This window comes from Thamnophis elegans, chromosome 4 (assembly GCF_009769535.1).
Source record: "Thamnophis elegans isolate rThaEle1 chromosome 4, rThaEle1.pri, whole genome shotgun sequence".
NCBI lineage: Eukaryota > Metazoa > Chordata > Lepidosauria > Squamata > Colubridae > Thamnophis > Thamnophis elegans.
Window position 1 is genome coordinate 114,741,997 of NC_045544.1, and position 27,511 is coordinate 114,769,507.

Sequence of the window (27,511 nt, forward strand, 5' to 3'; positions counted from 1 at the left end):
CAAACAGCCACCTGTGCAATTGCTTTTCCTTGTCCCTGGTCAGTTATGTTGTTGTTGCTTTTCTGGAAATTCCTTTGAATGTTTTAGGACGACCCTTTTGGAATCAAGAGATGTTCCATCTACTCTAGCATTTATAGATAGTTCCTGGCTTACAATCATTTGTTTAGTTACAATGGCATCGAAAAAAGTGACGTATGACCATTTAACAACTTTTTAAGCTATTTAAGCACTTAACAACCGTGGTAAGAAAGGTCACAAAATTAGTTTAGTTTAGTTTCACTTTATTTGTATGCCGCCCTTTTCCCTGGGGGGACTCAGGGCGGCTCACAGTTCAAAGTGGGGGGGGGGGAAGGACAAACAATTTACAATATAAAGGCACTACATCATTTAAGAACTCAACAGTCATACAATTCGAGTAGGGGTTAGAGTCTTTAACCCCAGGCCAGCCGGGATAGCCAGATTTTAAGGGCGGTGTGGAAAGTCTGGAGGGTGGTGAGGGTCCGGATCTCCACGGGGAGTTCCTTCCAGAGGGTCGGAGCAGCCACCGAGAAGGCTCTCCTCCGGGTAGTGGCCAGTCTACACTGGCTGGCTGATGGAATTCGGAGGAGGCCTAATCTATGCGATCTTATCGGTCTAGTGGAGGTAATTGGCAGTAGGCGGTCTCTCAAGTGGGACAAAACTCATTTAATGTCTCGCTTAGCAATATAAATTTGGGGTTCAAATGTGGTCATAAATCGAGCACTACCTGTATACATAATACATTTTGGGAATATGTAATTTGGAACATTCAATCCTCAAATCATGGTTTTAAAAGACAGGTTTATTTTTTTTACTAATTTTCAGGTGATGAATTTATAACCTACAGTAATGTATCTTCTATGAAAAATGGAATGTAAATCGATTCAGTAGTAAATCAGAACATCCCAAACAGGATCATTACTCAATATGGTTTCAATACAGTCAGTCACAGTTTCACATCTCTGATTTGGGATTTGCAAAAAAAAAAAAAAATGTTTTTGTCAAGGAGCTACTGCTTGGATCTGCACTGATCCTTTTTTGTAGGAAATCTATATCTCACTGAATTAGGTCGTTAGCTTCTCTGCGGAGATTCCTCTGTAAAGATTGCATTTATTCAATGCACAGTTGGCTCTCCGCAGAATGCAGGCAAGTGCAGAGCTGTGAATGGCAGTTTCTGGATTTTGCCATTTGGCAGCAAGCTTTTTTCCCCTCTTGCTGACAGGTTAGTAGGTTAAATTGATATTCTGCAGATTAAAGAAAAATGCAGGGCTTTGCTCAGCCTGTTCTTACTCACAAGCCTCCTCCGCATCTTTTCCCCTTTGGAAAGACGTCATAGAATCTGTGCTGGGAGGATCTCTACATTTCTGAGTGCTGCTGTCATTGCATCTAATCCTAGCTTCAAACCATACTATTTCTTCCGGTATTTATGAATGAATTGAAGTCATATTTGATGACCAGGAGCCAAATTTATTAAAATCAGCCAGATAAAAGGGAAAATGTTGCTATGCTGTTTCATGCCATTCATAGTTCCTTCTAATGTTACAAGTGTGATGTGAAAACACATTTCTCAGTGATGGTCATAGTTCTTACTTCTGGAATTTTAGTAGGATTGCTCAGAATTATATAATAGACACAAGAGCTATGTATATTGTATTGGCAAAAAGATCAGGTTTGAGAGTTTCATATCTAGCTCAGGCAACATGAAAAAAGAACGGGAGCTTGCTCAAAGAATGAATCAATGTATCTCCTGCAAAGGGGATGTAATAGAATTACTGCTTATAGAGGTGTGGGCTTTTCTTTTTGCTTGATAGAGCCGAGATGGTGCAGTGGTTAGGGTGCAGTACTGCAGGCCACTTCAGCTGACTGTTATCTGCAGTTCAGCGGGTCTAATCTCACCGGCTCAAAGTTGACTCAGCCTTCCATCCTTCCGAGGTGGGTGAAATGAGGACCCAGACTATGAGGGCGATATGCTGACTCTGTTAACCGCTTAGAGAGGGCTGAAAGCCCTATGAAGCGGTATATAAGTCTAACTGCTATTGCTATTGCTTTGCTTTCATTTTCTGATTAATTAAAATATATATTAATGGTTTTTTTCTGTTGTTGCTTCAAGAATAGATCATTGATCAAGGTGACAGGTATGCTATTGTTTGGAGTGACAGTTGAATACAAAAGCAGACTTATATTTTTGTGTCACTTTAAGAAAGTATTAGTTTTTATATTTTATATTTGTCTACCTGATTGGTCAAACAAATTGATATTGCTTGCAGTAAATTCACTTATTGTTCATAAGAATATGTCTTCCCCCATTCCAGTAAAAATTCTGAGTGGGATTGATTAGTATTTTTTTGTGTGTATTTACACACACAAACATACAAGCACACACACGTGTGTGTGTGTGTGTGTGTGTGTGTGTGTATAGAGAGAGACAGAGACAGAAATCCCTAGGAAAGAGACAGTGGCAAGCCACAAGCCACTTCTAAAAAAAATTTGCTAAGGAAACTGCAGGGACTCCTAAGCAGGACAGTTTTACCAAGAGTCAAACTGCACAGGATATTAGAAAATGCCTATAATCTCCATAGAAAATTAAACTACCCATATTTTGCGGAGTATAAGACGCACTGGAGTATAAGACGCACCAAGATTTTGAAGAGGCAAATTAAAAAAAAAGTTTTTGCAGACCTTCCAAAAACAGCCCACTTTTCTTGTCAAAAAAGGGGATGAATAGCCTTTAGGAGACTTGTAGAGTGCTCCTGCGGGCTAGGGGGGCAAAAACAAGTAAAAATGGCTCATTTTTGCCCTCTCCAGTCCCCAGGAGCCACTCTGAAAGCCTCCTAAAGGCTATGCATGGTCATGTTTGCAAAGGGGGTGGAGTTTTGGGAGGCCAAAATGCTGTATTCAATGTATAATGTATAAGATGCATCCAGATTTTCACCCTCTTTTTTGAGGGAAAATGGTGCGTCTTACACTCCAAAAAAATATGGTATGTTGTTATTAAAATGAACACTTAAATAAGTATTATGCATAATAAAAACATTGATTATTGAGAAATAACACTTGTTTTGATTTAGCATGTCGTGGCTTGTCATACCTATATCTAGATAATTTGTTCCCTATTAAAAGAGACTGCATTTCAAAGAAGTAGGTTTGTGTCCTGCTCCTCTCTCGACTAGAATTGCAAATGTTGCTGCTATAGAGATTTAAAAACATAGCCAGCATTTTGAAATAGGGAAGACACTATTGAAAGCATATATTAAAGATTACACTACTAACTTTATTATAAATTACCTCCTTCTAAGTGAATCTTAAAATGTGTCAGCTGACTCTCTTCTCCCTTTTCCTTGTTGGAACAGGACTTGTGGGTCATTAGGGTTAACCAGTGTTTGATCAATTTGTCTGATATGTCTCTTGCTACCGTAATATTTTTTTTCTGTGCAATTAATGTGTCTGCCATAATGCCCAAGGTATATACTCCCAAGATACACTCCCTATGCTTGCATTTCCATTTATAATATTTGCATCGGTGTGATGTAAGCCACTGCCCGTATTACAGAAAGAGGTTGAATTGCCCAAGGGGATTTTGGAAGAGGCACGTCTGAGTCAAGGGTTTCCCAGCTTATGCATTAGCTAAAGTACTTAGTAAGCTACTTTTCTTTCTTTTCTTAATTTATTAATTCTACAGAAATAAAGCAACCTGTTAAACAGGAATGTAAAGCAAACAACTGTCAATGTATATTATAAAATAAATACTTAAACTAATTTTCAAGATGACTTCATAAATCAAAACAGTGCTACTTTTAAGACTTTGAATTCATCCAACTTTAGTTTGCTGACCTTGGAGGAGGGGAGGTGGAACTAATCAGGTTTTTATCTGCTTACTACTTGAAAGGAAAATCACCAGGGAATCCTAACATTTAAGTTGGACTATACAGTCAAAATAAGGGATGCAAGGGTTTGTCTGCTCGGTTGCTGGGTGGGCGTGGCCATGGTGGGCGTGGCCTAGTCGGCCTCCTGCACCACAAAGGGGGGGGGGACATTTTTTGCTCTCCCTAGGTTCCGGAGGATTTCCTCAAGCCTCCAGGAGGGTGAAAACAGCCTCCCCAGGCTCCAGAGGCCCTCTGGAGGCTGGAAATGGTACCAGAACTTCTGGTAGGCCCATTTTTCGCCCTCCCTGAGCCTCCATACACGCCCTGCAGTTATCTGTATCCAAAACGGGCTGCGTGGGGACTCCTGGGAGGGGTGGGCGGGGCCAGCCAGAAGTGGCATTTGGGGGTTCTCCGAACTGCACAGAATCTTAGCTAGAGGTTCTCCCGAACCCCTGGGAACCCCCAGCAGCCCACCTCTGCACATAACTGGTTATTGTTCAATAAGCAGGATGAACGTAAGCCCCATCATCTGCTGTCAGCCTTACCAGATAGAGCACACATAAATAAGATCAGATAAGTTACTTTAGTGTAAAAATATAGTAGTAACACCTTGGAAATCTGAAACTAGATTCTCTTGCCCTCTCCTTTTCAGCCTAAGAAGCTAGGGAGGATCCCTTCTCTCTTGTTCTACCCTCTGTCCAGCTGTAGTCGATAATATACTGTTTCTTATATGACTGTTTCCTAGGCAGCATCGATTTACCCATCTCCCAAGGGCTTTTCTCACATACCATTATGCTTGCTATATATTTGTGGGAGGGAGAAAGTTGTTATACGAGACTATTTTTCAAGTATTCCTACCATGGGATTAAATTAGCATTTAATCTTCTTTATGGTGTGTAGATTATAGTCCACTGTAAATAGTCTTGAATATCTATATTCTAGGCTCAATTTGCTTTTCTTCCTCTCATTTGCAGTAGAATTTCCTTGAGTAATTTGATTCCCCCTCATGGTTTAGAACTAACTAAACAATTGACAAAGAGAACAGTGCAGCTTGAATTGGGGCTGCCAGGATACCTCAGGAAAGTAACCCAATCCCTTATTTGAATTGGTAATTTTCCATTTAAGTAGTCTTTACTACTCATGGGAGCTGTATAGGTTTTAAAGTGAACCAGAACATTTGCAGTTGTGCATTTGTTAGACATCAAATCTTTTGTGCTATGTATGTTTTTTCTCAAAGCCAAGAGTTCTGTGAGCCATATACAGTTGAAATTAAAATCTTTTAGTTAGTATTGAATAGTGCTGATCATTGAACTACTACAGGAAGAATCCCTTCCGTCTGGTTGGGTTGGTGGCTGCTAATTTTAATTTTCCAGAGCAGATTGCACTAGTTACATACCTCCTTACCTAGCTTGAATATCTGGATGTGATTACTTTTAGAGGATTTGGTCCGATGTTCACGATCATATATTCAGCATGACAGAATTCTTTCTGCCTAGCCCAAACAATTAGGCTGCACTCCCTTGCATCTAAAGAGAGGAGTAATGAGATCTAAATAATCTGTTAAATATTCCACACCATTAACTGGAATCATTGTCCCTGAATGTCTTGGATGTTCTGTTTTGAAAGTAATGCGAAGCTGCGCTTGAACAGGCCAAGTGAACAGAATGGCAATAAGTCTCAAACGTTTCTGGAGATGATGCTAATGGCATAGCAAAAATAAAAATCCATTTAAAAGATGTTATTTTTAGATGGCCAAACTTACTTTCTGGCTAGCAATATGCATGTCTTGCTTGGCTCTGGATTGCAAAGCAACAATGTCTGAAAGGCAAAAAAGTAGAATCCCATTCAAAAGAGAGTAATCATTTGGGGTTTTGGAGAAAATTATATTGATAAACCTTCTTTCCACAAGCGGTTACCAGAAGTGGTTTCACCAGTAAAACTACTGGTGAGTTGGAGATTACTTAGACAAAATTAGCATCAGACTTGGAGGTTTCCATTGGGCAAAAATGGTGTTAGAACAGATAGTATAGTTCTAATAAAACTGCTGTTAACATTCTAAAAATATAATCTGAAAACTGAAGCTAGTATCTGAACACAGCTGCAGAATGTATTCCGCAAGATTACTATTTTGACAGATCTCAACTTTCTTCCATAGAAGTTTTTTTTTTTTGCATTACTATAGAAATATAGTACAGGTAGTCCTTGACTTATAGCTGGTCGGTTAACAATGGTTCTGTTATATGAAGAGCCCCCCCCCCCCCGGGTAGTCTCATGGGTGCTTGACAACTGGTCCACATTTGCAGGATCACGCCGGTCACATGACTGCAGTTTACCTTTGTTGTTGTTGTTGTTATAAACTGTCATTTTTGGTTTTGCTTAATGATGCCATATTTACTTTATGACTACTGCATTTCCTTAATGGCTGCTGTAAAAAAACAGGTCAGTCATATGGCTGCTTCTACTTAAGATCGTCAGGACATATGATGGAAATTCTGAGCTCTACTACGGACATAAATTTAGGATTATTTGTATATATGAAGGATCAGGTTCGGAGAAAATCTCTGGCTTCTTAGAGTTGACACCAACATGATGGCATATAATCAGTCCATCAAGAGAACATAAATGACAATTTTCTGTGCTTTATTTCCTACCTGCCTTTCCTTAGATTACAGAGCCCAGGCTCCTTTAGTGCCTTTTAATGTGAAAGAAATCAATCAACAAAGCACTGGGACTCCCTTGTCATTGGTGCCTATGTAGCAAGGGAAGTGTGCAGGTAGTCCTCAATTTATGACCACAATTGAGCCCAAAGTTTCTGTTAAGTGAGACATTTGTTAAGTGAGTTTTAGCCCATTTTATGACCTTTCTTTCCACAGTTATTACGAGAATCACTGCAGTTGATGAGTTAGTAACTTGGTTGTTAAATGAATCTGATTTCCCCATTGATTTTACTAGTCAGAAGGTCGCATAAGATGATCACATGACCTTGGGACACAGCAACGGTCATAAGTATTCATGGGAATGCTACAAAGGTCATAACTGAAAAATTGTCATCTATCACTTTTTTCAGTGATATAACTTTGAACAGTCACTAAGTGAATTGTTGTAAGTTGAGGACTACTTGTAGTTCGTCACCTCTGGCTTGTCCTTAAGGCAATAATAAGATTTTGTTTACCATTGATGGATTAGGACTTTTTTCCTTTTCCAGTTTGGACCACTCTGTCTTAAGTTCATTTTTGCAAATATTTCATGAAAATATTGTATATAAAGTTTCCAAAGTTTCTAAATTGGTGTTCTTCTCTCTAGTCTAGTCAGTGGTGGGTTCCTATTGGTTTGGACAGGTTCAGCTGAACCTGCAGTGGTTTGGCGGCCTGGGCAGCAACCCAGGCCTGCCACGTGCCCCCGAATTGTTTCTCCCGGCGGCGCCATCTTGTTTTTTCCCTCTGCGCATGTGCAGAACAGTTTTAATGGCACTGCACATACAGCATGCATCAAGCGCGCGCGAAGTGCACACGAGCAAACCAGCAGTAGTGTCTGCCGGAACCCACCCCTGTCTCTAGTGTTTCCTCCCGAGTCATAGCGACCATCAAGGCCTCCAGGCAACCATCCACCATGCGAATCTACAATTCGACATGGTCAACGTTTGCCAAATGGTGTTTCCCTCTGGGTATCTGCCCGACTGAGGCTTCGGTTGCGCAGGTCCTAGACTTCTTGCAGAAAGGTCTGGATGCGGGTCTCTCCCATAATATCCTGAGATGTCAGGTGGCTGCTGTGTCATCTGTCCTCGTTGGAGACGAACTTCCCCCCCTTTCCCATCTTCCTTTGATAAAGAAGTTTCTAAAGGGTGCATCCAACCTTAGGCCCCCTCCGATCCATAGGTTTACCATGTGGGACCTGCCCCTCGTTTGGCGGGCTCTAACTGAGGCTCCCTTTGAACCATTACGGACGATCCACCTCTATTTCTTATCTCTCAAGGTGGCTTTTCTAGTTGTGGTGACTTCTGCTCGTCGCATCTCTGAGTTGGGGCCCTCTCGTCCAAGGACGATCTATGTCAGTTTCACCACGATAGAATGGTCCTGTGCCTGGACCCTACTTTCCTCCCAAAGGTCAATTCCCCTTTTCATCGGGCCCAAGAGGCCATCCTTCCCAACTTCTGTCCTGCTCCTTCCCACTAGAGGGAATGCTTTTGGCATCATATGGATGTCCGCCACGCTCTGCATATTTATATCCGGCATATGGCAACCTTTCGCAAGTCTGAGGCCCCTTTCATTTCCTTTCAGCCCAGTTCTCTGGGAGCTAAGGTTTCATCTGCCACTTTTGGCAGGTGGTTATGCTAAGCAATCTCCACTGCCTCTGAGTCCTCAGGCCAGTCTCCTCCTGCGGGGATCATGGCCCACTCCACGTGGAGTGCCGCCACTACTGCCGTGTGGCCTACTAGGACCCCCTTCGAGGACATTTGTTGGGCAGACGCCTGGTCCCTTTATACGACATTACTGAATAGATTCCTTTGCATCTGCTGACGCGTCCTTCGGGTGCAGAGTTCTTCAGCAGGTAGCAACCGCCCCTCCCCCTGGGTCTTACTCCCTCCCTGGGACTGAGCTTGGGTATGTCCCAGCAGTGACCCCTCCCTCAATTCTACTGGTAAAAGAACGTTGGTCCTTACCTGAACATTCATTTTAAGTAGAATTGAAGGAGGGGTCACATCCCTCCGAGTAAGACTTAGTCAGCTAGTCAGGTGGAGGGTTGGGTGGTGTGTGGTATATTTGTTCTTTTGGCAGATTTGTACTGTGACTTTGAGGAAACAGGGAATGACAAAGCATAAAAGAAATTTCCCTCAATCTCTGGACCAATCAGGCTTTGGCGATATCCCAGCAGTGACCCCTCCCTCAATTCTACTTAAAATGAACGTTCAAGTAAGGACCAACGTTCTTTCTCTACTCACAGAATTCAAATTATATTGAGATGCAGGTTAAATTCTTCAAGTGCTATCATGCCTCTATGGTGAAATAACATAATGTTACCATTTTTGTCTCATTTGCCAGAGAACAACAGCGCAATTTTCTTCAAAAAGGAGCAGCATATTTTGCCAAGCCATAATTAAATATAATTTATTATGCAGCTGAACTTGTTAGGAAAAGTTATGGAGCATTCCATCATCTTATCTTTCTCTATGCCTGATTCCACTACTCACTACTGAGAATTTGCCCATTAATACGTATGGATTGTTCCAACAATAAGATTGATAACTCTCTGGATAAAGTTCAACAGTGAGCAAATGGGGCTTATAAACATCATAAACATTATCAGAATTCTAAAAGATCCCCAGCTTTTCTTCAAAAGTACCGTGTTTCTCCAAAAATAAGACAGGGTCTTATTTTCTTTTGACCCCCGAAATAAGCACTTGACCTTAGGACTTATTATTTTTGAGGTGCAGGAGGAGGCGAGTGTGGTCACCTCATGACTGCTGCTGTGTTGCAATATTCCGGGGAGGGCTTATTTTGGGGGGAGGGCTTATTTTAGTGCATGCGCTCAAAAGCACAATTGGACGTATTATCTGGAGAGATCTTATTTTCTGGGAAACAGGGTATGTGGTGTGCCATTCAAATTCAGGGGCACATAATTGACATTACAATATATTATTCTTTATCTTACCTATTAAGGTGGGGTGGTAAAAGACAATAATTATTTACTATTGCCTTCCCAAGCACAGTTTGCAAATGTGTCTTTACTGTTGTCTCTATTGTGATCATGTGCCATCAGCATCTACTGTTGCTGCCTAATATGAGTGCCCACTTGCTTAGTTGGGTGACTCCAGTAGAAGTATACAGTCTTGGCATAAACTGCCAAATTGCTTCATTCATCCTTTCCAGGAACATACCACCACCCACTATCACTCTGAAATAACAAAGCAGAATTATGTGTGTATGCATATGTGTGTTAAGCTCCATTGTCTACCATCCAAAAAGTGCTTTATGCAAACTCACAACCCAAATGTATTGAACTCATAGATAATCCCTTGAACCTAGTCCTCCTTATTTGTCTGGAAGTAATCCTCATTCATCAGAGAGACAAGCATATCAAACCAAACAGAATGGTAATTTGGAAGTTTGATTGACAATTTGGAGTGATTTTAATGTGGATTACTTATTAGGATGCTTAGCCAGATTTAAAATTTTGCTGAAGGACAAGCAGTTACATGAACATTGGCAGGCGGTCACATCTGTTCCATTAATTGTGAAATAATACAATATTCAATACTGAGAAAGACCAACCTACTTATGATCTATTGGCCTTTCTCATTATTAATCAATTGAAATAGATTACTGCTGGTACTCATTCTTCCCTGTTGTTGATCTTGTGGAATTGACATAGCCATCATATTACTAGAGGTGTTCTTTCTCCCTCACTCTGAGGTTGTGAAATTAAAAGATATTTATAAATAGTTGTATTCTGAGCTGTACAATGCCACTATCAAGTTTTATGAAACCTGGCCCTGAAGTGTAGTTGTCAAGTGTAAAGAGCATTAGGGAATGCCTCTCCAGAAATGATTGTCAGAGAGAATAATGTAGAGCAGGGGTGTCAAACTCAATTTCATTGAGGGCCACATCAGAGCTGTGGTTGACCCTGGGGGGCCGGGCAGGTGTGGCCAACTGGCTGGGCATGGCCAGCTTGATGCCACTCACTGGGTGTGGCTAAGTGGGTGGGCATGGCCAGCTTGATGCCACTCCCCAAACTGCTAGCATGTTTCCTCTTTGCATTGGGTAGACAGGGCCAAAGCCACGCGGGACAGCCCCTTACATTTTCCAGGACGGCCTTGTGAGCCCGATCTGGCCTTGTGAGCCCGATCCGGCCTTGTGTTTGACACCCCTGATGTAGAGGTTTCTGAGTTCCATGGAACAATGTGTTGCTTGATTCTGGAGAATTGTGAGATGATATGAATGCAGATGTCCTACTTGTAAGTTTCCAAGAACAACTTTCTAAGGCTGATCCTCTTTATTCTCTTGGCTTCCTTTATAGTACAGTGCTGTGGACAACAACCCTATTTCCCTGTATGTCATGCATCCATTTTGGAACACTGTAGTTAAGGTGAGTAAACCTCTTGTCCGCCCTTTTTGACTGTGCTTTCTGTGCTATACTTGGGCTACGTTTATAACACTCTGCAAGTAGAACAAAAATTATGATCCATTTGACATTGATATAACCCCTTTCCTTTTCTCTGTGGCTAATCCAGAAGATTCCCTTTTTCTTGATCATGTATGTGCAAGTCACCTTATGGATTGGATTTTATTTTCTGCTGCTATAGAACAATAAGGGGGAAAAGGCTTCTGTCAAATGGATAGTTCTTTTCTTCTTGTTTATTTTCTTCTTGTTTATGTATCCTTGATGAAAATTACTGTGTCCATTAATATGAACTTTCTGTCTGTGTTTTTACTTGCTTTCTCCTAGATTTTCCCTAAGTGGCTGGCCCCAAATTTGATAACATTTTCTGGTTTCTTGCTACTTGTGTTCAACTTCTTTCTCATGGCACACTTTGATCCTGATTTTTATGCTTCTGGTAAGGTTTTGATGTTTCATTCAATTTTTAAATTGTATGTGCCTTTATAATTACAAGAATGATGAAAAATATATTCTTGATATTGATATCTGTTTGATTTTGGCCTTGCTTGATATTCAGACTCACTCAGTAATACTTAGATATGGCCAGGCCATACAGATTTACTCAACAAACCATGGGTAAAATAATCCAGTTTAACTTTATGTATGTATTGAGACCTTACGTTATTAGAATAGTGCCCATTTAGTCTTGCTAGGATGCTCTTAGGCTTTTCAATTTCTTGATTTACTTTTTACAGGCTTCTAAAAATGTGTATGTTGTCCTTCAAAACAAGCAAATATCTAGCTGCTTGTAGAACACCAAAATTACAATAGTGTGTAGAGATTTTAAATGAAAACTGAAATATGATAAATCACAATTAAAATGCATTACAAATATAAAACAGTAAGAGCAAACACATCAATTGATTAAAATACCTGAGAGAATGAAAATATAGGTACAGGTAGTACTTGACTTATGAACAGTTGCTTAGCAACAGTTCAAAATTCTGACATACTTTGGGGGGCTTACAACCCAGATTCTATATTCTGACAGTCTCCCCCCCCCCTCTCTCTCTCTCACACACACACACACCGAGTTCATATGATTGCACTTTGGGTGTTTGCCAATTGGGTTGCACATATAGCCATTTGCATTGTCCTGCTGACTATATTTTATAACAGCTTTGACAAATGCCAGAATATTGTAGGCATTTTCTAATATCCTGTGCAATTTGACTCTTGGTGTTTGCTTGGGAGTCCCTGCAGTTTTCTTAGCAAGGTTTTTCTCCATAGTGAGGGGGGAGGAGTATCCAGAATGGGTTGACCTTATCCTCTCGTGATTGGTTTGAGTCAGATAAGCTCTTTGGGCTCCGCCCCCTGGAAGTGAGCCTGCCCAGTTTTCTGACTCAAATCGATCGTGAGAAGTTGCTCATTCGAGAGCTCCAGGAATTTACTAGGATCTAAAGGAAAATTCATTTGGACCCGTTGAGTTTTGCCTCCCTGCTTCACTCCTCCTGCAGGATTGGGACTGCCACTAGCCCCCTGGGGCGGCAGGCTGCCCGGGACACTGAGGACATCCGAAGACTCTCAGTGAGGAGCTTGGCCGGGCAGCAGAAGGAAGGGCAAAGCCTCTAGCAGGCAGCCCTAACAGCTGAGGCTTGTAAGAGCTGGAGATTTGACTCACCCCAATCAAGGGAAAGGTTGCACCTCTCCAGACCTCCAGTAATTTACAAAGGATTAAAGAAAATAAACTTGGACCCGGCGAATCCTGCCTCCCTTCATCGCACACAGCCTCCTCCTGCAACGACCGGATTGCCACAAGCCCTCTGGGGCGGCACGCTGCCCTGGCCATTGAGTGAGGTGGAGTCACTCTGTGAGGACCATTGCCGGGCAAGCAGGAGAACCGGGCACACATGCCTCCTAGAGGCAGCCCTTGATGAGAGGCTTCTCAGGAGCAGAAGCGCTCCTCTGCTCCCCTCAGCCACGAGGGTTTTTAAAAAGGAAAACCTGTGCTGGCAGCTATCACCAGTGGACAAGGTGAGAGCCGGAAAGGCTCTAAAACAGCTGCGGGAGATGAGCGGCAGCCGCACGGCAAGCCTGCAAAGGCAAAAGCCATTTCCATGTGCTCCAGCAAAGAGGAGCCTTTTGAATTTGGAGCCGGGGGCCATCTTGAAGCCACGTGGTCCAAGATGGCGGCCCCCAGCAGCTCAGGAGGCCGGCAGGACAACAACCACCACTTGAGGAGACCTACAAAGGTGAGAGACGATCGCAGAGGCATTAGCCAAGAGCGAGGGAGGCAGCAAAGGGCCAAAAGGAGGCCTATCAAGGAGTTAAAGAGGCAGGTGGTGGATCAACCCCCCCCAAGCCTACTTCCTTGTTGAATCACAAAGGCAGCTGCCACAAGGCTTGCAGGAAGAACCACCCCCCCTACCTTTCTGGCTGCCAAGTAACAGGAGAAGGCTTCCTCCATAAGAACATTCTCCTTTAATTAGGAGACAGAGCGGGAGGGGCGAGAGGCTGACCGGCATCCGTAGCAAACTGTTTTTCATGGCTAACTCTTGATTCCCCCTTAAGAAAACTCTCCTTTAATTAGGAGACAGAGCGGGAGGGGCAAGAGACTGATGGGCATCAGTAGCAAGTTGTGTTTGCCATGACTAATTCTTGATTCCCCCTTAAGAAAGCTCTCCTTTAATTAGGAGACAGAGGGGGGGGGGGCAAGAGACTGATGGGCATCAGTAGCAAGCTGTGTTGTCGTGGTTAGTTCTTGATTCCCCCTTAAGAAAACTCTCCTTTAATTAGGAGACAGAACGGGAGAGGCGAGAGGCCTACTGGCCCCAGTAGCAAAAACTGTGTTTTGTTTTGTTAATCCCAAGCCGGCAGCCCCCTGCAGCCTGGAAAAACGCGGGGGGGGGGGGGGGAGAATATTCAGCCCAGCTGCTAAAGTGCAGCTCCCAATGGAGCCCCCAAGCAGGTTACTGAAGACCTTCCAAGGGTGGGGGTGACTAGGCAAACGGCTAATGCAATACAATACAATACTATGCAATACAATAGCAGAATGGGAAGGAACCTGCAGGCTTTCTAGCTCAATCCCCTGCCCAGGCAGGATATCCTATACCATCTCAGACAAATGGCTTCCTATGTTTGATTAGGCTGACTCTGTAAACCACCTAGAGAGGGCTGAAAGCCCTATGAAGCGGTATATAAATCTAACTGCTATTGCTATTGTCATTGCCACCCAACAGCTTCTTAAAAACTGTTGGGGCTCTCACAATGTCTGGAGGCAGGCTGTTCCACTGATTAATTGTTCTAACTGTCATGAAATTTCTCCTCAGCTCTAAGTTGCTTCTCTCCTTGTTTAGTTTCCACCCATTGCTTCTTGTTCTGCACTCAAGTGCCTTAGAGGATAGTCAGGCAGCCTCTTCTCTGTGGCAACCCCAGAGATATTGGAACACTGCTATCACGTCTCCCCTAGTCCTTCCTTCCAGTAGACTAGACCTACCCAGTTCCTGCAACCGTTCTTCATAGGCTTTAGTCTCCAGTACCCTGATCCCCTGTTGCCTTCTCTGCACTCTCCTTAAGAGTCTCCACATCTCTTCTACATCATGGGGACCAAACTGAGCGCAGAATTCCAAGTGTGGCCTCCCAAGACCTCAAAAAGTGGGATTAACACTTCATGGGAGCTTGATTCTATTCCTCTGTTTATGATGCCAAAAACTGTGTTGCTCTTCTGGCAGCTGTTGCACACTGCTGACTCACATTAAAGGGGTTGTCCACTAGGACTCCCAAGATCCCCTTCACAGTTACTACTGTGGAGCAAGATATCCTGTACCTGTGCACTTCACCTTCATTGCCTAAAGGTAGAACCTTACTTCCTTGAACCCCATTTTCCCTAGGTAGTGCCCAATGTTCAAGGGTATCAAGATCCTTCTGTAGCTTTAGCCTGTATTCTGAAGTGTTGGCTATTCCGGCCAGCCGGGGGTCATCTGCTAACCTGATGACCTCCCCCCCCCCCATCAGCCGTTAACAAACAGAGAGCTAACAGTCATTCCGGCTCCTTCTTATGACCGCTTGAGATAACAGCAGTTCTTAAAGAAACAGTACTACTATCATGGCATATATTTTGCTATCCCAAATGTTAGCTTACACACCTAACACCCTCATTCAAATCACTGATGAAGATGTTGAAGAGTACTGGGCTCAACACTGAACCTTGGGAGACTCCCTGCACTCTTCCCTCCATGAAGAGGCAGTTCCATTGAGGAGTACAGGTGGGTGCACCAGTTACCAAGGCACCTGGGGTGACTAGGTCTAACCCACATTCTTCTACTTTATCTAATAGTAGGTTATGGTCTACCTTATCAGGACTTGCTGAAGTCCAAGTTAACTATATCAATGGCATTCCTATGGTCCACTAGGGTGGTCACCGTAATCTAATATGGCCAGTCTGGTATGATGTGTTTTTGACAAACCCATGTTGGCCTTGGGCTCTCGAGACGGTTTTTCTTCCTTTCTGAAGGGGGGGAATCACATCAGCAATTCTATAGTGGTTCTCCAGTACTCCAGGATCTCTGATAGATATAGTTTCAGTTGTTTGGAGATTTTGTCCGCCAGCTCCTTCAGACCCCTGGGTGTAACCCACCCGGTCCTGGGAATTGGACCTTGCCTAAGATAGACAGGCTACCATTTCTTCCCTATCTCATCTTGGGTTCCTAATCTGAATTTGGGATGCGGTTCTTGATAGGTTGGATTGTTTATCCCTTCGGGTAAAGACAGATGCCAAGCACGAGTTAAATGGTTCGGCTTACCCCTGCTGCTTGTCACCTTCGGGCCACTTCTCCCAGCAAGGGACCAATCGTTTCCTTAATCTTTCTTGGTTTTATCAGGCGGGAAGATGCCCCCTTTTGTATTTTATTCTAGTTCATTATTATTATTGTGGTTGTGGTTCTTGTTGTTATTATTATTAATTTACCTTTGCGGCAGGCCTTTATTGTGAGCCTTAGCTCCCCTCACTCCATCTTTACACACACTCTAGTGGCCGCCCATTAAACTCCGTCTGTGTTTACATTCTGAATATCTCTGCGCTAATCCTAACCATAGAATCATAGCACCCTTATGGCCGGGGGGGGGGGGGAAGGGTCAGACAGGCTGGTCCCCATGCCAGAACCCACCACAAACTCAGAATGGGATGCCCGACTATGAGAGATCGCAGAAGCACCTCAGATAGCCTATGAATTTAGACAACATTCGCTGAGGGCAGAACATACAGCAGGGGTGGGTTCATCAGAGCCGGCTGGCTCAACCGGACCAAGGGGACAACTTGGAGCGGAAGCTGCAGCCAGTTGACCGCTTGGCGGTTGAGCGGAGCATCCTGAGGAAAGACCTCTTCTCCCCCAGGGTGATAAGGACCATCCAGGCCGCCCGCAGGCCCTCCACAGAGCGCATCTATGGCTCCACGTGGCGGGCCTTTGACTCTTGGTGCAACTCCCGGGGGTTCAACCCCATCCAGGCTACGGTGCCTCAGGTTCCGGACTTCCTCCAGGCGGGCCTAACACAATTAGGAGACAGGTCTCAGCCATCTCATCAGTTCTCCTGTGTGGCAGAAATCAGAGCCTGACACACCACCCCATGGTCAGGCAATTCCTTAAGGGGGCCTCCAACCTCAGACCACCTACGGTACACAGGTACCCTTCCTGGGATTTACACAGGGTATTGGACGCTCTAACGGGCGCCCCATTTGAGCCATTACAAACAGTTTCCCTTAAGTTCCTGACCCTGAAGGTGGCTTTCCGGGTGGCCATCACTTCCGCCAGGCGGATATCCGAACTGCAGGCGCTGTCCACCAGGGAGGATCTCTGTGTCTTCCACCAAGATAGGGTGGTGTTACGGCGGGATCCATCCTTCATTCCCAAGGTGTGCTCCTGCTTCCATCGAGCCCAGGAACTGATTTTGCCCAACTTCTGTCCAGACCCTTCTCACCCATTGGAGAGGAAGTGGCACACTCTGGACGTTAGGAGGGCTCTGAGGATTTACCTCAGGAGAACCAGGCCAAACAGGAAATCCGAAGCCCTGTTTGTCTCCTTCCAACCAGGATCCCTGGGTAATAAGGTAACTTCCACCACTATCGGCAGGTGGCTGCGAACCTGCATTGCCACTGCTTACCAATCGCAGGGGTTACAGACACCAAATCATATCACAGCCCACTCCACACGGAGTGCAGCCACATCCACGGCCTGGGCCACACAAGCATCCCTGGCCGAAATCTGCAGGGCAGCCACATGGGCTTCCCCCTCTCCCTTTGTTAGGAACTATAAGTTGGACTCCTTTGCCTCGGCAGAGGCCTCGTTCGGCCGCAGGGTGTTGCAGGCGGTTCACAGGGCAGGACCCGTGCCTCAACAGGCCTGAGTGGGGGACATAGGGCCTCAGGGATCTCCCTCCCTAGGGACGTGCAGGCTTTGGTACGTCCCATTCTGGATACTCCTCCCCCCTCACTATGGAGAAAGGGCGTTGGTAATTACCTGATACGCCTCTTCTCATAGTGGGGGGAGGAGTATCCAGTCCCTCCCTGACTATGTTTGTACAACTAAGTGTTATGTTCTTTGTTTATATTGTTATTTAATTATTGATGTTGAAGACAATAAAAGCAAAAAAACTGAATCAAGAGTCTGGAGCGAATGATGCAACGAGTCGGAGAGAGCTCTTTGTCATAAAACTGGGCAGGCTCACTTCCAGGGGGCGGAGCCCAAAGAGCTTATCTGACTCAAACCAATCACGAGAGGATAAGGTCAACCCATTCTGGATACTCCTCCCCCCACTATGAGAAGAGGCGTATCAGGTAAGTACCAACGCCCTTTTTAGAAGTTTCCTATGGCTAAGTGGAAGTGACTGGCCCAAAGTCACAGAGTTAGCTTTTTGCTTAAGGCAGGACTAAAATTCTCTCTCTCTCTTTCTCTCTCTCTCCTCCCCACTCCCCCTCCCTCCCTCTCCATCTCAAAAAATTGCCAGTTTTTGGGAAAAATGCACTGACTGTAAATCATTGGTTCACTTAACAACTGTGAATGGTCACTAACCATTATTGCCCTGGGAGAATTTCTTCTTTGAAGAGGATCTTAAACTACAATTGAAAATTACAGGAAGAAATATTCCTTCACATATTATGATGCCAAACCATGAAGGACTTTACAGGTTGTCCTTGGTCCTCACTTAATTACTATAATTTTGTATTGGTTGATGAGCAAAGCAGTTAAGCAAGATGTCATGTGACTGCCCCTATGACTGCTTTGCTCAGTAATCACAATCCTGGCATTCCTGGTTGTGGTTGTTAAGTGGACAGAGTCCCAAGTAAGGGATGCAGGGTGCCTGTTTGGGAACTTGGGAGCCTCCATTCAGAAGCTGAAAATCCTCCCTGCCAAAATTCAAGCAGGATTTACATCCCTTGAATGAAGAGACTTGCTTGCTGCTGCACCAGGCCTCCCAGGCCCTTCCCTACCTACCTGAGCCATCCAATATTCCTTATCTTATCTATCTATCTGCTGAAGAGCTGAAAATCCTGCTTGCATTTTGGCTCCCTATCATCTCTAGGGACTGGCTGAAAGAGCTGTTTGCCGGCTCTCTTCCACTCACGGAAGGGAACTCCTTCCCCCGGGTCAGGAAGCAGAGCTTAAATCATCAGGATATGAGTTTCATTTATCTAACCCGCTGAAGGATTTAAGCTCCCCTTCACATGGGAAAGGGAACGCTTTTGACAGGATGCAGGAATAGCTTCAGAATCTGAACTCCATTCCTTAACTCCACTAAAGGAGCTCAGCTCCCTTTGGCAGGCAGCTCTTTCAAGGAAATCCAGAAGAGGTGGTTGCAAATGATGATCACAGGGTGCTTAGCAGCCAGTTGTAAGTGCAGGCTGGTTGCCAGTCACCCAGATTGCAATCACTTGACTGCAAGGGTGTTTTGTAACAGCTGGAAGTCCAAGGCCATTATCACAGTAAACATTTGTTAAACAGTTGGTTGATAAGCCAACTGCCTGTTTAGTACCTGATAATGCATGTGCTTTAACCTGGGTCCATAAATTATTTTATTTTATTCATAAACTGCCCTTCTTACTGTTTGGAGTGATTCTGGGCAGCTGGGAATTTGGTTGAGGTTGCATAAATCTGAAGAGTGATATTCATTTATTTATTGAACCTGGAGGCTAATAACAGTTATTCATCATACAAACCAAATTTACAGTAAAACATTCATAATAAAAAAAAAATGTGGAGCACAATATACTCATGGCTTGACACCCAGTGAAGTGTCCATAAATCACCCAAACTCCTTGGGAGGAGCTCTACTGTTAACAACCTTCCAAAATATGAGGCTAATCTAATCTCCATGGGAAGGCTATTCCAAAATTTTGGGGCTGTCTCCCAAGAGCTAGTGCTTCCTATATATGGCCTCCATCATCTCACCAAAATGAGGGACTACCCACAGCTTCTCTTGAGATGAATGATTCAGACAGATTGAATAGGATTGGGGGAGGCAGTTATGGCTGAGAGTAGACGTGAATTTGGGTTTTCCCCATTCTGGATCAACCTTAACAACTACACTCTCTTTCATAACAACATAAAACCATGATCACAAACCTATGGAACATTTGCCAGAGGTGGCATGCAGAGGCCCTCTCTGTGGGCACGGGCACCATCACCAGCTGCTCTTCTGATCTTTATGGGCATTGGAGTGCTGGAAAATGGCCTGAAAACGGCCCGAAAACCGGCCAAAAACAGACCATTTTCCCGGCCATTCTTCAGCCATTTTTGGGCTGGTTTTCCGACCATTTTCAGGCCATTTTACGGGCTGTTTTCTAGCTGTTTCCCAGCCATTTTCCAGCAAAAAACAGCCCTAAAAATGGCCAAAAAACAGGCGTACATGTGCCGGTCCGCTGCTCTTCAAGTTTCCCGTGCTCTGGCGTGCGTGAAGACCAGCTGGCCAGCGCGCATTTGCGTGCTAAAATCTGAAGGCCGGCTGGTAGGCATGCACATATGCACCAACCAGCTGATCTTTGGGTTTGCGGTGCTCCAGTGTGCGCGCACATGCACACACATTCCGGTTTGGTCACTCGGTGCCGAAAAGGTTCACCATCACTGACCTAAACTGTATTAAGAAATCTAAGTTTTTTGTTTCATCAATCCACGGATTTAGGGCAACTTACAATAGAACAACAATACGAGAAAAATGCATTAAAGAAGTAAAAGTTGAAACCATATTAAGAAAACACCTTTTGTGCTGCATGCCATAAAAACCAATAAACTCAAATTGAGATACCAATAGTGCAGAATTGTTTAACTTACAGAACAATGGATTGTACTAGATTATACCAATGAACTCCCCCCCTCCTTTTTTTTAACTGCTAATGTTGTTAGAAATAATTTCAGATGTTGCACTGAATCAAAAGTCATCACTGTCAGGAACTGCTCTATAATGAAAATGAAAACAGGATGGAAATAATGGGATGCAGAAAGTTATGTACAGCGTTGCAAAAATGCACAAATCCAATTTCCCTCTGTTACCCCAGGAGTCCAAAGAAATGAAATGATTAGAGCAAAGTTTGTGGCCAGTGGGTTGGATGCGTCATGTGCTGGCTCTGCCCACACCTGGTTTAGTGAAGGGGGGGAAGTCCCCATGACGATGCACAGGGTTTGACAGCCCTAAGGTAGAGGTTCACAAAATACTCCTTTTTACAAGATGGGGGATTCTTCATCACCAGCTATAGAGATAATAGCTACCAATTAGAAGTTTCCAAAGCAGATTAGGGAAACGAAGTTCTAATTAGCTACAAAATAGGATGCAGTAGGTGTCTTTTGCTTCCAGGGAACTCTTAAATACCAGTTTCTAATTAATCCTCAGGTTTATTTGATAGGCTGCTCAGAAAGTTGGCTGTCAAGAAGAATGGGATACTGATTTAAATAAACTTCCCTTGTGCAATCTTGCTTTTGGCGAAGAAATTAGAATAAACCAAAATTGTATGGTTATAGAATACTCAGTGTACGCAGAGGGACTGAAAATCAGATTGAAGAGGTTTGACTCATAGAAGGGAGCATGAATGGCTGGTTGGAAACTGATTAGGAGCAGTCCATGTTGCAACTTCTTGCTGGAGCTCTTTTTTTTAATCTTATTTAATTGAAATGCTTAATTGGATTTACTACTTGTAGGCTTAGCCACAATCCATTTACTATCCCAGAGTAACATTTAAGTTTTAAATAGGGTTAATCAGCAACATGCCCTAAGTCTGACTCAGTGAAGTATGTTGTTTGATCTCTTTTCCTCTACAACAGGGGTGTCAAACTTGGAGAGTCAAGGCGGCATCACATGACGTATCGGGACCTTTTTCCTCTTCGCTACACCAGTCATGGGTGTGGCCAGTGCATCACGCATTTGGCCTGTGGGCCAGGAGTTTGACAGCACTGCTCTATAAGGAGGATTATCCTTAATGAAATTCTGCAAAGATGCCTCAGTAGCTCTTGTTATCGTATTTTTCAGTGTATAAGACATATTTCCTTCCCCTTAAGAGAGGGTGAAAATTTAGGTGCGTCTTATATTCCGAATATAGCCCTCACTCTCCCCCCCCCAGCCTCTGCGTGTTGTGTTTTAGACCTGTTCCAGAATGTAAGGATTGCCACAGATCATCGCCCCCTCCTGGCTTGCATTTTTGGCCTCTGTGCCTCGTGTTTTCAGCATCTGAACGCTCCATTTGAGACCTGTTCAAGGCTGCGACGATCGCTAGAGCACATCGCCGCCGATCACTGCTTCCATGCGCTCGCAAGCAGCAAACCTGTTGCTAAAGTTCACCTCTGGGAACAGCTGATTGGGAGTGTTCCAGGAGGCTGATCCACCAGCCAATCAGCTGCTCGTGCTGAATCAGGCTAATGTTCTGAAGCTGACCAGGCTGTTTGCTAAGGATGCTAGGCAGATGAATACCAAGAGATGCTAGTAGGCAGAGACAGATTTTTTTTCCTTCTTACTTTGTTCCCCAAAACCTAAGGTGCGTCTTATACTCCAGAGCATCTTATACTCAGAAAAATATGGTATTTTGAAATAGATAATTTTGGTTTTCCCTCACTGTATGTGGGTGAGACATGAAGATAGACATGTTTTAAGATGTCCATCTTAACAAATACTATATAGCAGCTGCCCTCTGTGTGTTTGTTTGCAAAAATGATCATGAGGGTAGACAATTCTCCTCTTGTTTATTTCTTTCACTGCTGTTTGCTGCCCAGCTAATCACCAATATGATAAAAGTTTTTATAATGGTGCTGCTTCCTGAGTGTATTTTTCCTAACCGGAAGGACAAATTCCGTTCAGATTGAGGGCGGAATGTGTATTTTTCTCTCCCCAAAAGGCATTTTTTTTCTTTTAAAAAAAAATGGTCTCACAGATTTTTGACCCAAATGGAATTTAAGATTTATGCAGAGCTACTTAATAAGGTTTTAATATTATACATAAGCCTGAATGAAATTTGGCAGAAATATAGGTAATGGAAATCAGCTATGTGAAAGTACAAAGTAAGGATTTAAATTCTAGGCAAGAGTACATGAGGCTTCATTAATACAGAAACTCTTTGTTTTATTTTGCATTTCACTGGTCATGTCTCTCTCAAGGTTGTGAGTTGATTAGCAAATAAATTGAATAAATAAAACAAGTCAAGCTAAATTTCCAATCACTACAATGGACATATTGATGATGTTTGTTGGCAATAAGATGGGAAATGGTTGGCATTGCCTTCTTCCTGTGTTTATATTTTTGAACTTTACTATCTAGGCCATGAACCCAAAATTACCTGGTAAAAGGAATCATCCTATTAACTTTTTCAACATCAGTTGCATGTTTTGCTTCTCACTGATATACAATCTATTACCTCAAATTATGTCAAAGTTGTATTATACTAGTTATAGTAGAAGTAGCTGTGGTGGTTAGAATGCAGTATTGCAGGCTAATTCTGCCCACTACCAAGAGTTCAATCCTGACCAGCTCAAGGTTGACTCAGCCTTCCATCCTTCCGAGGTCAGTAAAATGAGGACCTAGATTTTGTGGGGCAATATGCTGATATTTGTAAACCGCTTAGAGAGATATATAAAGCACTAAGGAATGGTATGTGGATATACACATTTACATATACACATATACATACATACACACACACACACGCACATACATACATACATACATACATACATACATACATACATGCTATTATCTTTGGTCCTTTGTTTTCAATTTTTTCCTGAGAATCAACACTTTCTGAATAAGCGAGTCTCACTTAACAGTGGATATAATTTGATGGAAATGCAGGCCTTGTATTTGTTAGTACTGAAATTCACACCTGTGAGAAAAAGAAAAATTAGAACCATGATACTTTATAGTAGCTGAAATGCTGTTTCGTTTCTTTAAGTATTGAGAAGGGTTATAACCTTCAGAGCAATAGTATATTGGATTGAATGCAGCCTCCTTTCCCCAAGGTTTGCATGCAAAAATTCACAGAATGTATCATACACCCAAAGATTAATAACTACATTTAATTAAATGGAAATGAAAATGAAATCTCATTCTTCTTCTGGCCACACCCTCACCTTTCTGAAAGGAAGCTTTGCATGTCTTTCACAGGGCAAGGGTTGCCTTATTTATTAATATAAAATGCAATATAGGATTTTCCAGATGATTTTGATTCTATTTCCCCTTAGCCCTGTGCCAAAGGGTGAGGAATTGTCTGGTTTGCAGTCCAAGCATCAGGAGAGTCTGGGAAGGATACGTTTTCTCAAGAAGTTTTAATTTGGCAGGGGCTGGGGACATAAATCATTAAGCCTCACCCACCAGGAAATTTGTCTGTCCCATTCTAATACCCCGTTTTCCCCAAAATAAGACCTCCCCGGATAATAAACCCAATAGGGCTTTTGAGTGCATGCGCTAAAATAATCTCTCCCCTGAAAATATTGCAACACAGCAGCAACCATGAGGTGACCACACTCGCCGCCTCCTGCACCTCAAAAATAATAAGACCTCCTCAAAAATAAGGCCAAGCGCTTATTTCAGGGTCAAAAGAAAATAAGACCTTTTCTTATTCTCAGGGAAACACGGTACTTATATCTCTTTTCAGATCAACTGATCTTGCTGCTGCTGTTTTATCTGCATATTATTTCAACTTGTAATTGTAGTTTGAATTTATTGTAAGTTGGCCAGAGTCAAAAGTAATGGGTGGTGTAGAAATGTGCTGAACAAATAGATAAATCACTATTTCACACTATAATGGCAATAAAATTGACATTTCACAATTGGGCAGTATCTGCTAAGAATTCAATGGTAAATAAAGGTTTGCTGATACAAGCAGGTAAATGATGTTAGGATAGGTTTTCCTCATCATCTTTGCCATTGCCTTCTTGGATTTTTTTTAAAACTTCTGATTCTAATTTACAGCACTAGTATTTCCTGGTAGTTTCTCACCCAAGCTTTTTTGAGGTCAGGCACAGCCAGCTGCTGTGACTTATTATTGTCCCGAAACATTAGAAGAGTTCCAGATTGGATAAGCCTGCAATAGGATGAGCCTGACCTTAATTGCTAAAATGTACTCTTGTTTGAAAGATGTTTTCCTGGAGAAAATAATGACTCAGAATTACTGTCTTTCCTGCAGCACCAGACCAAAAGCACGTTCCAAACAAAGTGTGGGTCATAGTGGGTCTCCTCAATTTTGCGGCTTATACGCTAGGTAAGATCTGTTCATTTCCTGTGCACTATATTATACAATTAGCAACATGTTAAATGAACATTAATGTTATTAAGGCCAAATACCATGAATAAAACAGCTGCCTCTTATTACACTTACAAGTCTAGTGCAAAATACACATGCAGTCAGATTGTGCCTTATGCCCCTTACCACCAATGCTTGTGGCTGAAATAGGAGAGGATGTTTTTACCAAAGGGATAGAGAAGCTGATCTGTTCTCTGTTGCACATCCATATTTCTGAAATAGCGGTTGCTTCTCCATTTCAGTTTTATCAGGGGCAAGAAAGGAAAGCCTGGAAGATGCAGGCGCAAAGCCACAAGCAATTTGTTTTAGTTTTCTTCTGGAAGCAACATATTCTGATCCGCTTTTACACAAGGAAATAAGGGTATCTACTCCTAGTAAATTGCGAGTAGTGTATGCATAGGAAAAAAATGTAGCAAGAATACTTAAAGATGAATGCAATGATACAAGGCCTTAAGGGTCCTGCAAAAGAGCAATTATGAATCTGTAGCAATTTTAGGAAAATAGTAAGATTTACAGCAGAGAAAGGGGGGTGTTTTAGGGATTCTATTAACCACAATTGAAACCAAATCTTTTCTTCTGCCTCATAAAACCTCCTGCACTTTCAGCTGTTTTTAACAACAATGGCAGAAGTAAACGGACCTTGATTTATGAATAGTCGAAGCCTCACCGAGCTTAGTTCCTGAATATTTTTGCTTTGATTTCTTTCCTTAATCTATTTTTCTTCTCATTTTAATCCCAGCCACTCAATCAGTTAACCTTCTCTTTCGGTGATATCTCTCTCTTCAGATGGTGTGGATGGGAAACAGGCACGTCGCACCCAATCCAGCTCCCCACTTGGGGAACTCTTTGACCACGGCCTGGACAGCTGGGCTTGCATGTTCTTTGTGGTGACCGTATACTCCACTTTTGGCCGAGGGTCCAATGGTGTCAGCGTTTTTATCCTCTACCTGCTCCTCTGGATGGTTTTGTTCTCATTCATCCTTTCCCATTGGGAGAAGTATAATACAGGGATTCTCTTCTTGCCTTGGGGCTACGATATCAGCCAGGTGGTAAGTCAACCAGCCTTTTTGCCACACTCGTTTCCAACGGTTGCCTTAAGAGAGGGCAGAGATCTGGCTTATTTTGATTCTCTGGGGTTTCGTTTAGTTTATTGTCATTGCACATCGTACAACAAAATTGAATGCCATCTTCAGTGTACATTATAATTACACAGAAAAAAACCACAAACACACATCCTTCACGTTCTATAACCTTGATGGCGAACCTATGGCACATGTGCCACAGCTGGCACGCATAGCCCTCTCTGTGGGCACGCATGCTGTCGCCAGCTGCTCTTCTGATTTCCAGCATGCACTTGCGCACCGGCTAGCTGGTCTTTGCAAGTTCCAGAGCGCTGGAAAATGGCCTGAAATGGTCCAAAAAAGTTTTTGGGCCATTTTCAGGCCACTTTCCAGCCAAAAACAGCCTGAAAGCAGCTTGAAAACATCCCACAAAACAGTCTGAAGAAAGCCCCCCCAAAACAGCCACGAACAGACATGCATGCACTGGTCAGATGGTCTTCAGGTTTCGCACATGCACGTGCGTTCCAGTTTGTGTGCTCAGTGCCGGAAAGGTTCACCATCACTGTTCTATATAATTAAAATTGAAAACCCTATATTGCATTGATATTGCACTATACCGTAGAATTCAATATAGTTACTGCCCTGGAATAGAAGCTGTTTTTCAGCCTATTTGTCCCTGTTTTTATTGTCCTGTACCGTCTGCCAGATGGTAATAGTTCCCCAAAAAAAAGTGCCCAGGAGGAGATGGAGCTTTAAGACTGTTTTGGACTTTCTTAAGGCAGCAGGAGCTATAAAGCTCTTCCAAGGAGGGGAGAGGGCAACCAATGATCCTCTGGGCAATGACGTTAACCTTCTGCTGTGCTGTCCTATCTGCCACTGTGCAATTGGCAAACCTCACCCAGATGCAGTAAGTTAAAATACTCTCTATGGTGCAGCAGTAGAAGCAGTAGTTTTTCATTCAGCTGTTGTTTCCCGAGAAGTCTCAGGTAGTATAATCTCTGCTGGGCATTTTTGACCAGTGCTGCAATGTGAGATTTGTTTCCCTGGCATCTTATTACCACTTTCATGTACATAAGAGGAAGTGAGTGGGGAGTATGTCTCCTCTAAAGTGATGCCTCTTGTGGCGTATAATTCTAAGAATCAAAGCATGTGTTTCTCTTCATCTGCATGTTTCATAGACAAGCACAGCCAACATAGTGAATGGAATTGAGTGCATTCATTGGCAGGAGTGAATGTCATAGACCTTGGCAAAAGTTTGTTTGTTTGAGAAACAGCTCCAATATAGTTGTTTTGGTTGGTGTTAGTTGTCTACTCCTCCCTGAATGCTGGTGGGCAGGCGCTTTCCTTCCGTTCTTCTGGGATGCTCTGCTGAACATTTTCCGAACAATCACTTACCACGTTGGAACCTTAAAAGAGCCCTTTGCCCTCTTACGTTTGCTGCCTGGAGATTTTATTGACTTGGACTTAAATACTTGCATGGCTGAGCAGAGGGGACCTTGATTTTTTTTCTTTCCACACTAAAGTGTGATTCCTTATTCTCCATATACAGTCTCACTCATGAATTTAGGAAGAGAAATTACATCTGAAACACATTAACAAAAATCCAAAATCTCATAACTGTAAATGGAGTACATCGGATGAAACGTTTTTGCCTGTCGTCCTTTCTGTATCTGATTTCAGGATTCAGCTAAATTGGTCTATGGTGT

The 27,511-nt window shown here is 43.2% G+C and overlaps 1 protein-coding gene across 2 annotated transcripts in view; it reads left to right on the top strand.

Annotated features, from left to right (window-relative positions):
- Positions 1-27,511, top strand: part of SELENOI (selenoprotein I) — a 49,475-nt gene that overhangs the window by 9,368 nt on the left and 12,596 nt on the right. For both annotated transcript variants that reach the window (XM_032215386.1, XM_032215385.1), the window contains exons 2-5: positions 10,896-10,964; positions 11,325-11,433; positions 24,628-24,702; positions 25,531-25,793. In XM_032215386.1, coding sequence (XP_032071277.1) covers positions 10,896-10,964; positions 11,325-11,433; positions 24,628-24,702; positions 25,531-25,793 — 516 coding nt within the window. The remainder of the gene's footprint in view (positions 1-10,895; positions 10,965-11,324; positions 11,434-24,627; positions 24,703-25,530; positions 25,794-27,511) is intronic.